Below are 14,578 nucleotides of genomic sequence, written 5' to 3'. Positions count from 1 at the left end.
TTCTAGGGAGAACTTTCTAGGGAGCGCTACACAGGATTTGGAGAAGACTGAGGTTCTGAATGACTTCTTTGTCTCGGTCTTCCCTGGCAAATACTCTGACCGCAGCACCCAAGTCTTCGAAGGCAGATGCAGGGACTGTGAGAATGAAGACTTTAGGCCCACTGTAGGAGAGGATCTGGCTCAAGACCATCTTAAGAACCTGAATGTACACAAGTCCATGGGACCTGAGGAAATCCATCCACGGGTCCTGAAAGAGCTGGCAAATGAAGTTGCAAAGTCACTGGCCATCATATTTGAAAAATCATGGCAGACAGGTGAAGTTCCCAACGACTGGAAAAAGGGAAATACAATCCCCATTTTCAAGAAGGGGAAAATGGATGACCTGGGAATTACAGACCAGTCAGTCTCATCTCTGTGCCTGGCAAAATCTTGGAGCAGATTCTCCTGGAAGGCATGCTAAGGCACACGAAAAACGAGAAGGGGCTTGGTGACAGTCAGCATGGCTTCACTAAGGGGAAATACTGCCTGACCAATTTGGTGGCCTTCCATACATAACTGATGGACAGGGGTAGAGCAGTTGATATCATCTACCTGAACTTGTGCAAAGTGTTCGACACTGTCCCACACGACATCCTTGTCTCCAATTTGGAGAGACATCAGTTTGATAGATGGACCACTCAGTGGATAAAGAACTGTCTGGATGGCAGCAAGCAAAGAGTTGTGGTCAATGGCTCAATGTCTGAGTGGAGAGCAGTAACGAGTGGTGACCCTCAGGGATTGGTGTTGGGATCGATCTTGTTCAACATCTTTGTCGGTGACATGGACAATGGGATTGAGTGCAACCTCAGCAAGTTTGCCGATGACACCAAGCTGTGTGGATCGGTTGATACGCTAGAGGGAAGGAATGCCATCCAGAAGGACCTTGAGGTGATGCCAATCTCATGAAGTTTAACCATGACAAGGGCAAGGTCCTATACCTGGGTCAGAGCAATCCCAGGCACAGCTGAAGGTTGGGCAGAGAAGAGATCCACAGCAGCCCTGCAGAGAAGGACTTGGGAGTGTTGATTGGTGAGAAAAAAAACACATGAGCTGGCTTCAATGTGTGCTCACAGCCCAAAAAGCCAACCGTATTCTGGGCTGCATCAAAAGAAGCGTGCCCAGCAGGTCAAAGGAGGTGATCCTGCCCCTCTGCTCTGCTCTTGTGAGACCTCACTTGGAGTATTGTGCATAGTTCTCATGTCCTCAACATAAAAAGGACATGGAACTGTTGGAACAAGTCCAGAGAAGGGCCACGAGGATGATCAGGGAACTGGAGCACCTCCCATGTGAAGACAGGCTGAGAACGTTGGGGCTGTTCAGCCTGGAGAAGAGAAGGCTGTTTGGAGACCTCAGAGCAGCCTTCCAGTATCTGAAGGGGGCCTACAGGGATGCTGGTGAGGAACTATTCATTAGGGACTGTAGCGACAGGACAAGGGGTAACGGGTTGAAACTTAAACAGCAGAGGTTTAGATTGGATATAAGGAAGAAATTCTTTACTGCAAGGGTGGTGAAGCACTGGAATGGTTTGCCCAGGGAGGTTGTGAATGCTCCATTCCTGGCAGTGTTCAACGGCAGGTTGGACAGAGCCTTGGGGGACATGGTTTAGTGTTAGGTGCCCCTTTCCCATGGCAAGGGGGTTGGAACCAGATGATCTTAAGGTCCTTTCCAACCCTAACTGTTCTATGATTCTAAAACAAGCAAGCAATTGAAACCAAACACAGATCTAAATGTCAAATCTGACGTTACAAATTAACGAGATTGGCAAACATTAGAATCAGTGGAGAATTTATGCCTATTTTTAGTAGTTATAAAGATTCTAAATTTTCTATGTACTGCAGAATGGTCTCCTTTTTCCAGTTTTCATATATAAACAGCAGCCATAATATTTTGCAGACCTAAAGTTTTAGAAGTATTTCTTTCTGATAAAGAAATTAAAACTGAAAGAGAATGAGATACGTGGTTATCTGAATACTTTAACTTAAAACTTCTCAGATGGAAGCAGGTCCTGTTATTTGACTATAACGTTTTGTACTCCCTCACTTTATAATGCATTCCTCAGAACAGAGGCCTTTTTAATATGTGAAAAATCTACTTCAGAGAGAGACATGTTCAATATGTTAAATGGAAGACAATAAATCAAAGTCTTTCCTATATTGACTAAGCACCCTTTAGGATTCAGATATTAGGAAGCGTATTTCAAATTTTCATGCTGTCATCAACTCAACTGCCTCTTTCTGAAAACATATGCAAAATTAAAGCCTTGTCTGCATGGGAGAATGAAGCTTTTAAAGCTGGATGACTGCCATGGAAATTGCAGTCAAAAATAAAGAACACAGAAGGAAACATACTTCAGGCAAAGAGGAGGGTGCAAGAAAGACTCCCAGATGAAGTTTATTGCGCCAAGGACTACTTATATCTTTCTTATTAAATGTAACTGGGTAAGTAGCAGAAATAATCCTGGCAGCATGGATCAGGATCAAAGTTTCCTACTTTTTAGCTGAATGACCACAGTATTTACAATGACATTCTGAACAAAAAAAGCATAGCTTTTTAAAATTGAAAATGTAGTTTATTACCTCATTTACAACATTCAACAAAATGAGAGGGTTTTTTTGTATAAGTTTGTTACAAACTTTTATTCTGCATAATCATTACAAAAATCACTCTTGAAATTCCCCAGCTACAGGTTTCAAAAGGCTGAAAATCCATCTTTCAGTACAATGAGAGAAGAGGCAACAGGACAGGACAACAGTGGTGGTCCAGAGGGAAATTTGTCCTTGCCTTTGGAGAAGGTTTGCTTTGCAACACATCCATCAGCTCTTTACGAAAATCAATGCAACTGAAGCACAAAGCAATGACCAAATCCAAAGCCCATCTTCTTGAATTTCTCCCATCAGGCTACTTCGCAATTTAAATATCCAAGACAAAGTGTCTGGATCTCCAAGTCCTCTCCCCAGCTTGCCCTATCCATTGCTACATTAGAAAAATGGTGCAACTCTTATTACTTTTACTGTGTTAAAAACTTCCATCACCTTCCAAATACTTTCAATGTGACAAACTAAAATAACCAGTTCTCCAGTTCAAAGGGCACATCAGACTTTTCCTTTCAGTTTTTTTAAATGTTGAACAAAATGAAATTCAGTTCAAAATTCCTGTCCAATGAATCAACAGTGATTTCAAGCACTCATCTGCAATCCAGATGATGTTTCACTAGCACATAAATTAGAACAGCTTCAAAAGGAAGAGGCAGAGATGAGATGCTCATCCCATGATTCTCTATAGCTTTATGGTAACAGCACTCTTCTGAGGGTCAAAGTCTTCAATTCTAATCTCCATATTGAATTACACACAGAAATAACTTAAACACAGACTTCATGCATACAAGAAAGTCTTCCTGCAGAACATTGTTCATGGCTATCTCAAAACTTAATTGAAAAGGACATATATTTAATACTACCGAGAATTACTGGCTGTGGACTAAGCCTACAGAGTTTTGCTGGAAGACAGAGCAGGGCAAAATAATTGTCTATGGTGCTTCTTCCACTTTGTAAGATCCTTTTCACTTTATTTTCTTATAAATCTTAGTGAAACTATTTTCTAAATTTAACCCAAATTCAGAAATTATATATATATAGTATATATATAATTACATATATAATATATAATTATATAATATATAATTTTATATATACTAATACTAAACTGTGGTAGAATAAAATATTTACTGAAAAATGTGCCGTAGTTACAATCCCTTCATAGATTTTATGTTTTTAACTGTCATATATTTCTGCATATTTCTCAAATAAAACTTTTCCTAACAGAAATATTGCTTCTGAAAGAACAAGTACTAATTTGGAATTCTAAAATCAGATCCTATTACACTATTTCTATAACTTTCAATTCTGGAGTGTAATTTAATCTTTGACAGCTGTCAAAAGTTGACATTCTAAAGCAATTTCATTCTTCTCTGCTATAGTCATGATAGTAATAAAATCTCCAAGACAGACAAAAGAAATAAATATAGCATGGAAAAGGAAAAATCACCCAATATCTTTATTTTTCAAACATATATCTCTGTACTCCTGTAAAATCTGTCTTGAATGGCCGTATTTGGGCAATGTATCAAATGCCAACTACCCTTTATAACAAAGATATCTGGGAGATTGAAGTCATCATAAATTTAACCTAACATGAGCTTAAACAAAATACTGGAAAGTGAAATGAACACTAGAAAAGCGCCAGCCAAAGCTGCAACAGATATAAATCTTTTGAAAATGGTGCAGAGAACAAGCACAGGCTCTCAGTCTGCTGGATTTACCAAAAAACAGGGTCATCATCAGTTTAAGACTCCTCCAAAGGCCTGAAACATTAAGGACACATATAGGAAAAATCACCTGATGCACTTATTTTTCCTATATGGTTAGCATCCTGCTCAAAAATAGAACCATAGAATCATAGAACAGTTAGGGTTAGAAAGGATCTCAAGATCAACTAGTTCCAACCCCTCTGCCATAGACACCACATACTAAACCACGTTGCTCAAGGTTCTGTCCAACCTGGCGTTGAACATCTCCAGGGATGGAGCATTCACAACTTCTTTGTGCAACCTGTTCCACTGCCTCACCACCCTCATGGTAAAGAACTTCTTCCTTAGATTTAACCTATATTTCCCCTGTTTAAGTTTAAACCAGTGTCAAACACTTTGCACAAGTCCAGGTAGATGATGTCAACTGCTTTGCCTATGTCCATCAGTTCTGTAGCCCCATCATAGAAGGCCACCAAATTGGTCAGGCAGGATTTTCCCCTAGTAAAACCATGCTGGCTGTCACCAAGCACCTTGTTGTTTTTCATGTGCCTTAGCATGCCATCCAGGAGAATCTGCTCCAAGATTTTGCCAGGCACAGAGATGAGACTGACTGGTCTGTAATTCCCGGGGTCATCCATTTTTCCCTTCTTGAAAATGGGGGTTATATTTCCCTTTTTCCAGTTGTTGGAAACCTCACTTGACTGCCACAATTTTTTCAAATATGATGGATAAATACAGGACTCATTATGAAATGCAGGGAAATAACATTTTAGGCCTTCACAAGACTTGTAATGGGAAGCTTGGAGAAGGACCTGAAAGTGGGTAAAATGCACCAAGATGATTTGAGGAGGAACAAACATGGAAAAATGAAAGCATAAGAGCATAAAAGAGGCCACTTGGGAACCCCTCACACCACTTATCTGTGTAACAACTCTGAGATTCTGTACAATGTCTGCTTTTCAGCAGAAAAGTTTTATCTAATTTTAGAGAAGGAACTTTATTGTCTTTGAGAACCAAATTCTCTGAGAGCTGGAAGAGATTTAATGGATCTGAAAGAACTAGCATTAGAATATTTGCATAGAATGACATTTAGTAAGCCATATTTCCTAGGCTGACTGCAAACATGAATAACAATTGAAGTCCCTTCCAAATGTAACAAGCAATTTCAACATAGATGATGAATATTTCTGAAGAACAAGATACAGTTTTCAGGCCACAGCTTCAGGGAGTTACCCAATATAAGGCTTCAGACCTTGATACTCCAAGATGGACAGGCACAAGCCATCAGTGAGATGGGCAAAAAGCAAGTTGCAGAGCACCTCATCATAGATATTATTGGCAAAATGGAGAGAATAAGCTCATTATGCACACAGGTTATTTCGGAAGCATAGGCCAAGATCCATTCCCCATTAAGCCGGGCTGACCACAAGGTTTGCTTCATCTTTCAGAGAGTTTGTCTGAAATAACTGCTTTTCTGCAACTTCTTGCCACATGCACACGGCTTCTCCTTTATCAAGAACTAGAGGAGACTAAATTCTATAAGCAAAACCAGTTCTCATACACTTCAATGAAAAGTATTATAAATGAACATAGAGAGACCATACTTTAAGTGAAAAGATCAGATCTTCTCCCAAACAAAAGAGATTTCTAGCCCCAAATCCAGGTAAGAAACAATAGCTTAGGTTACATTGACAAGTTAGTTTGGTTTTAAAGGATCTATTTATTCCTCCTTCATCCTTTCCAGATTCAAACCCAATGTCCTACAGTTCTTTCCTTCAAGTCAGACTTTAGGAACAGCAACCAGTCAGAAAGGCTCAGAAAAAAAGCCAAGAAAACCCTGAAGTAATCGGTGCTTAGGTATTATACTAAGGGATATCTTCACATATCTCCAGTTGCAGATCAGCACTTCATTTTGAATCCAGTCACTGGGACTCAGGGCTGAAAACAGATGCAGGCATCAGACAATACTTCATCATTTGCTTAATAAATAGAATTTCTTCTTTTCCCACATCAAGTGACAGTTGTATTGTGACAAATCTTTTAATCCCTTCTACAGAAAAATCCTCATGAAGTAATTTTACTTCCATATATTTTATAAACTAGGAAAACTGTGAAAGAAGCAACAGAGAGACTGAGAGAGCAAGCCTACCTCCATTAGTTGAATTCTTATTAACTAAAGTGTAATGTATTCAGCTCATGCTTTTTTATATTTGAACTGTAACTGTTATACCCAAACTATTCCAGCAAAGATTTTACATACTAATGGGTACAAACCTTTTTCAGCTTTTACTTTTCTTTATTCGAACAAATTAAAAGGACAGCAGAGAGAGTAGATTGGGTACATCAGGGTTCCTGCAAAGTCTAGTGCAGCTGACCCTGCTAAGCAAGTACATCAAAGTATCAGTGTAACACAAAATCATAGAATAGTTAGGGTTGGAAAGGACCTTGAGACCATCTGATTTCAACCCCCCTGCCATGGGCAGGGACATCTCACACTAAACCATGTCACACAAGGCTCTGTTCAAGCTGGACTTGAACATCACCAGGGATGGAGCATTCACAACTTCCCTGGGCAACCCATTCCAGTGCCTCACCACCACTACAATAAAAACTTCCTCCTTATGTCCAATATAAACTTGTCCTGTTTAAGTTTTAACTCATTACCCCTTGTCCTATCATTACAGTCCCTAATGAAGTCTATCTCCAGCATCCTTATGGGCCCCCTTCAGATACTGGAATGATGCCTTGTAACATGCTATGTAAGAAGATGTTCACACCCTGGACTTAAACATAAATAAGACAGGCATACTAGGAATGCTTTCAGCATGAGAAAGACAGGAAATTTAGTGGGGAAATGGACACAATGGATGAAAATATGTATAAACAGAAGGATGGGGTAACAGAATGGTGTGACCTGTTTACCCCTGGTCACAATACTTCAGAGAGAAGTATAATCGACCGGTAGAGAAAACAAGGACAACAAACAAGGTACATTAAGTTTACCAAGTAAAGGGGGGTAAAAGAGAGATCAAGACATTTGATTTTTTTTTCCTACTTCTACATTACAAAACCATTACTGATCATGAGAAAAAAGAAGGACATTATGTGAATACGGAAAAGGGATTTGAGGTGAACATGGAAATCGGAAGGGTTACCAGGAATGGGAGATGTAAAGAGACCATGAGGCAGGGGAAAGATCAGGCCTTGAACTGAAGGAAAACAAGTGTATGGCCACATGAAGGCAGCAGTGAAAAGGAAAGGGAAAGAGAGTAGCGGAGACTGCTTGGAAAACAGAGATGGCTGCTTTTATAATGCAGTTAATGAAAACTGATTGGATTAGAGGGCAGAAAACAAAAAAGTTAAAGAGTAGATAAGTTTTGAGGAAGCCAAATCCGAGTACGGATTTTCTGCTTCAGTCGGGAAAGTCTAGACCTTCAGGCAGCAGGTCTTACAGACGGGATATCACGGCACTGAGAGGACTGGGTTTTAGGAACAAACAAAGCCTAACTGAAAGAATATTATACAATCAGGAAAGATCTCCTGAAATTCAGTTTGCTAGACTGAGATATTGGCTTAACAGTCAGAAAATGCTGGGCATTCAGCTAAGAGGTTGGCAGCCTGAAGGAACAAAACTGAAACAGTTTCAAGTGACAGTGTATGTGATATTGCATCTATCAGAATGTCTCTCTCCCTGTCATACTGCTGTCATTAAATCACAAAAGCTCAAACAGCATTATCAATGATTATAAAACCAAACAGCATCTTGTATATGTATATTTCGAGGTTTGCTTTCACCAGCTCAGCCATGCAGATTTCCAGCTTTTCTCCCAAGGTATCTGAAGACAGGAATTAACAAGAAGGAAAAGACCTTTGACAGGGTTTAGTTTAAAACTTTAATTTAAAAAGATATTAAAAGTAGGTAGTTATAAGCATGAGAAGTAATAAAAATATTACTTTTTGGTATGTTCCATCAGAAAGGAAAAAATTACTAGGAAAGTTTAAGTCATTTTTCCATGTCAGATGTTGATAAATACTTTCAAGCCTACAGACAGTCACGGAGTACATGAATCATATTCTTTTTATACAACGTGCATAAATCCACATGAACGAAAAATTAAGTACATCATCTTCAAACACAAACCCCATCAACAGCCATTCTGACCCTCGACTGAAGCATAAATTGCAGGTTATGGTGTGAAGTTGTATCTGCCCTGCCTGAAAAGTGAAAATTCAAAACACAACCACCAGCTGCTGGCCTAAATCATGTGTTTAATGGAAATCTCAGCTATATGCCAGAAACCTTCTAGGAAAATGACATTAAAATCAGGTAGCCACTAGCACATACCTACAAGATAGATATTGCCAAAGTCATTTAAGAGATAGAATACATTTACATAAATATAACCTATTTCCTTGACTTGCTTTCCTCAGCATCCCAGAGAGGTTTTGATAAGTTTAATCAAACCTGGGCCCGATAGAGCTGCAATTCTTTGTAGATTTTTGTGTGAATCAAAACCTGGATGTCTTCTCCATAGGGAATTTCCTTCTTTACTCATCGCTAAAATGCCAGTTGCATTTAAAGATGCTGGGAGAACTTTCCCCTCTGCTCCCCTTCCCAAACTCTATTTCTTATTTCAGTGAGTTATTCTTCACCTCCTGCACTTCTCAGGCTTTGTAGCTTGAGGGCTTAGAGGTTTTTATAATCAAAAGAAAACATAGAAAACCTCAAGATGCAGAAGACTGACTGCTTTCCCTGACCTCTAATGTAAGGAGACAGGAATGACAGACTTCAACATAACTTGGGTCTTGTTTGTCCCCATCTGGGAGATCTTTTACACAACTCTGACAACATCAGAATAAATACACATACAGCAAAGTATTGAGTGGCATAGAAACTGGATAATTTCATTCATACTGCTCTGAACTGTAAGGCCAAAATATTCCTATTAAGGAATTATTATAGGATACATACATATACAGACCTATATACACAGGTATGAGCTCTATGCATAAAATATTTACCCTTCCATAAAATATTTACCCTTCCATAAAATTTGAGAAAAACAAAACCAAAACCACATTACAAATCTTCATAATCTTTGCTTTTTAGGAATTCAATTCTGTAAATCACAGAATCCCAGATTGTTTTAGGTTGGAAGAGACCTTAAAGCTCATCCACTTCAAAGCCGCTACCATGCGCAGGGACATCTTTCACTAGAGCAGGTTGCTCAAAGCCCCATCCAACCTGGCCTTGAACCCTGCCAGGGATGGGGCAGCCACAGTTTCTTGGGGCATCCTGTGCCAGCCCTAGCACCCTCACAGGGAAGAGCTTCTTCCCAAGATTTCATCTAAACTTGCCTTTGAATCACTGCTGTTGATCAAAGTTTTGCACAGCAAATATAATTTACCTTTCCATGTAATTAAAGTAGCAAGTCTTAAAGCTTTATCTTTGCACTCACTTTTATCCCAAAGTATTTTGACAATGATACAGTACATTTGTTTCATCCTTATCAGTGGAAAGCAGCTCTCTCTGGGATGAGCTGCAATAACTGTCTACAGTAGTATATGATAGTATACAGCAATATAGGGCAGGAAATGAGGAGCACACCAGTGCCAGCTGTAACTGCAGGAGGTATTTTTAGGTTGCTGGAGTAATTACCCAACCTGGAATTCTGCCAGATAATCAACTAGTGCTACTCTGGCAAAACACAGCCTCAGTTCATTAATCCAGCTCTTTATGTCATTGAGCTAAACATATCATTTCACATTGCAGCAAGGCTGGTCTAGTTTATAAGGCTCGTGTGTGCTAATAATGGTGTTTGGTCTCTCCTGCTCTCCTAATTATGGACTTATGTTGAAGAGACCTAAAAGAGCTGTTCCACTTTTCTGATAGGCTTTTTCAGGCTTGACAAAAGATGAATGCCTGTATCACCCTGCATAATGCTGTTTGAGATGTTTTCTCCTGGTTTCTGCATCATTCAGTTTTTAAAATACAGATTAATAAAAAGGAATGAAAAGCTTGTTATCAAAAGTCAGAAATTCAGTCAAAAAGACAACCAAAACTCTCCACAGCAAATCCTCTCAGGTGCCTCTGGCTTTTCAAAGCAAAATTCTACAAAGAAATCACTGCTAACTAATGCAAAGTTCATTGGAGCTTTGTATTAGATAGATAATAATAAACTAGATAATAAGAAGCTCTGATACTATGCTAATGGTGTATTTGCCTAGACCAGAGAGCATGCAACAGCTGAGGCTGATGACTCCAATTCAGTCTCTTTGGGAGAAGCTAGAAACACTGGGGCAGCATCACAGCCCCAAAGGGAGAGCCCTATAAATCATCGGGAGCAATGGCACTCAAAATAAGTAATGTCAGCAACAGAAAAATGCAGTAGTTGACAAATGCAGCAGCATGCCAGAACAACCAGGCATCAGCATCAAATTCTAAAATAAAACCCCAAAGAAACCCCAACAACAACAAAAACCAACTGAATAGCAAACTAAAAGCCCCCATCAGAATAGTGCCATAACCATGTACATAAAGTATACAGCAAATATTCAACTTTAGACTAATGTCTGGCTATTGAATATTTAAAGAAAATGGATCAAAATACACAAGAACAGGAAAACAGTGAAACCACAAATATATATACAGTTCATGGGAAGAAGAAATAGCCTCAGGGTAGAACCGACTAGAATATTCACAAACCAAGCATTCGTGTACACAAGATTTTAACGCTGCCTGCTCATAGAAGCATTTGAGTCAAATTTTCATGGACTGAAGCAACCATCCTGTGAGTGCTGGGGGACTAACTGGACTGCAGTATATACCTAAGTCCCTTAGAGTCTATTGAAAAACTCAGTTGGAGATGTGTCAGTCTTGTTCTAAAACCTAGGACTTGTGATACCGGCAGGTGGTATCTTTAAACTATAGGATTTACAATGGAAAAGCAGCCCTGAAAGGTGCGTAATCCTACTGCACTACAGATAATTACAATGAAAGTCAATGAAAGGGAAAAAGTTTTGTTATGTGGATATATATTGAAAACATCTTTTTTTCCTTACCACATGTGTAAATTTGAAAGCATTTGATACACATTTTACTTTTTGAAGGAAAATTTTCAAGTAACAGTCATGCTATGCATATGCATATTTAACATTTTAAAGCCTTAAAGTAATTTTCTTGTTAATACCAATTTAAACTTCAAATATTAAATTGTGCAAAACCAGGATTATTTCTGCCAGTAAAGAAATTGCAATCATCCCATACCTGAGTCCCATGCCCAACTAGGCAATTTCTTGTAGCATTGCATATCTTGAATTTTGCAGCTTAAGCTATGCAGTGAGCAAACCAATGTTAACATTTATCTTATTATCAGCAATGCCCAGAATAAAAAATGCCTTTAATACTGTCATTATCTCTATATTTCCAGACTTTAATAATCTATCTATATCTTTCAATATATACCTGAAACCTATATTGATGTACTATTTTGTTGATAGTTGTTAGATTGTACAGAAATACATACACCATAATCCTAATGCTACCGAAATACATACACCATAATCCTAATGCTACCGAAATACATACACCATAATCCTAATGCTACCGAAATACATACACCATAATCCTAATGCTACCGAAATACATACACCATAATCCTAATGCTACATTTGCCTCCAGAAACTTTAAACCACTGCTCAAATTTAACACAGTGAAAAAAAAATCACATCAGTTTGTTATACCACAGAATAAAAAGCAAGTTGAAAATGGAACACCAAGCTTGAGCTCTGGGCAGGACAGCTGCTAAATAATGTTCAAATTCACTCTTTGGTGATAGGTAACAGGGAAAACTACCCAAACTCATTATTTTCTCAGAGTTAGAACATTCTTCATCCTCATTGCCATTCATGAAGGTATATTTGTATATTTAAATATTTTAATATTAATATGCCTTATTACAGATATGCTGTAACACAGGACATAGTTTTAGTTACATTATCAGAGTCAATCACACACTTACTTTGGGAGAAACCTTGGAAAGCATCAACTGAAGCAGTTACCCCGTTAAGCATTTGGGTCCACTTACCTTGTTTCCGTACATCCTCTACAGCAGCAACCAATTCCTCCTTGAGATCCTGGCTCTCTTTAGCGATTTGATCGCCTTTTTCCAAGAAGTTTTGAGTGGCCTGTTCCACTGAAGCAGCCAACACATGAGCCTTCTTAGAGCGCCCTTTCTTTTTGCCAGATGGTCCTTTATTGCTTGTGTTAACAAGCGTTGTTACCTTCGGGGAAGAAGAACAAGTATTTGTCAGTTTGAAGGATTCTTCAGTTATTAATAGCACAATAGATTGCCACTTCATTCAATACCTCCACTATCTCCTTCACTCTTGAAATGATGCCATGGTCACATGTATTGAATGAATAAAATGTAAAGCCTAAAATTGAATGCATGGCAGCACAGACCTCAAAAAAAGGTTTTTCCTTTCAACCTCTGTTTATTCTGGGCTTAGCAAGTCACAGTCAAGCAGTGAAGAGGAAAAAGATAAGAAATAGGTATGGAAGGGCATTGGTGCTAAAGCATCAGTTTGGTCACTGGTTTTCATTTTTAGAGACATGAACGAGCTGATAAAATGAAAACCTAACACATACAGGTCAGAAATCATTCAAAAAGCAATCATCTCTTGAGATAAGTACTGTCAGGTACAACAAGTGGTGACAGACCGTTGTGGCTATGTTCCAGGCATTAAGTAATGAATAGCTCCTGCTGCAAGAAATACACAGGTTAAAACTATTCAGTTTAGTATTGCTACAGTATGTTTACATAGATCAGCATAAAACAACAGCAGATAGTGAAAAGATCCCAGTATTCAAAAAGGAAGAAAATCTGCTTCCATGTTTGTAGAATCTCATGAAGGAATTCCTTATTGAACTATTGATCAGAAACTTTAAGCACAAAGCTTAACAATACTGCTTTTTGCTATACTAAAAGAATACTGTATCACTCCTGCAGTAAAAGGCTGACATCCTGTAAAACAGAAATACCAAATTGGATATCATCAAATGTTAAATGCATGAAAAATAGCAATGGATCCGTAATGCTCGGGGGCACAAATCTCCTGAACCAGGAGACAAACCAGGGCAGTTAAAATGACATATCAGTGTGTTAAGCCAGAAACTTACTGTAAGAAAATAAAACCCTTTGCAATAAAGGCAGTGCACTACAAAGCAAAAGACTTCAAAACAAAGAGTAAAATTGGCTGTCATCTCTATCACAAGAAGCACAAGGTATTTGGTACAGTTGTGACCAAAGAGCTTTTTTGTCATGCTCTTTCAGCTAGGTTTTTTCTTCAAATCACATCTAAAAACTACAGACTCTGAAAGAAGAGAGGAAAAGAATCAAACCAAAAAAGGATTGTCACAGCTTGAAAACACCATAAGTATGGATGCATTGGGTGAAAAAAAAAGTATTAAAAAGTTTCCAGAGTGTCAAAAGCTCAAACTCAAATAGAATCACACACTCATATAAGAGACATACTAGCAAGAACATACAAGTAGACCACAAATGGTGCCAGAGACATCATTTGCAATGTATCACAAAGATTTATAAAGCTGAAGCAAAGGCTGATGAATTTTGAACTAGGGAGCTCTACAAACATGAAATCCATGAACAGAAACATCTCACCATCTGCATCACAGCACTCAGATGTTAAAGACGTGACCTGGCACACAAAGTTAAGATCGTTTACAAACAAATGGAGGACAAATCTGGAGTCTAAGTGGACTCTGAGATGAGTTTTACATACATTCAAATTGAATAAGAAAATGAATGAATGCATGCCCATTACAGCTATGTTGGTTACTACTCATGATTTTTTTCCAGTATGAAGCTATTTTTGTTTTAGAACTGTAACCTGAGGTTAGCACATTAGGCCATATTGAGGACACTCATTCTAGCTGGAAATGGTCACGGGCTTACATGAAAGCCTATTAGCCTGCTTTTTTGTTTCTTAATCTTCATCAGGGACTGTAGTGATAGGACAAGGGGTAACAGGTGCAAATTGAAACAGGGGAAGTTCAGGTTAGATAAAAGGAAGAAATTCTTTACTGTGAGGGTGGCGAGGCACTGGAACAGGTTGCCCAAAAAGTGATGAATACTCCATCCCTGGCAGCGGCTCAAGGCCAGGATGGACAGAGTCTCAGGTGATATGGTCTAGTGCAAGGTATCCCTGGGT

General features: G+C 38.7%; 1 protein-coding gene across 2 annotated transcripts in view; it reads right to left on the bottom strand.

The window, feature by feature from the left end:
* CTNNA2 (catenin alpha 2) overlaps window positions 1–14,578 on the bottom strand; it is a 499,450-nt gene that overhangs the window by 380,599 nt on the left and 104,273 nt on the right. For both annotated transcript variants that reach the window (XM_034064746.1, XM_034064747.1), the window contains exon 3: window positions 12,433–12,628. In XM_034064746.1, coding sequence (XP_033920637.1) covers window positions 12,433–12,628 — 196 coding nt within the window. The remainder of the gene's footprint in view (window positions 1–12,432; window positions 12,629–14,578) is intronic.

Source organism: Melopsittacus undulatus, chromosome 7 (genome assembly GCF_012275295.1).
Source record: "Melopsittacus undulatus isolate bMelUnd1 chromosome 7, bMelUnd1.mat.Z, whole genome shotgun sequence".
NCBI lineage: Eukaryota > Metazoa > Chordata > Aves > Psittaciformes > Psittaculidae > Melopsittacus > Melopsittacus undulatus.
This window is presented reverse-complemented; position numbering and strand designations above follow the sequence as displayed.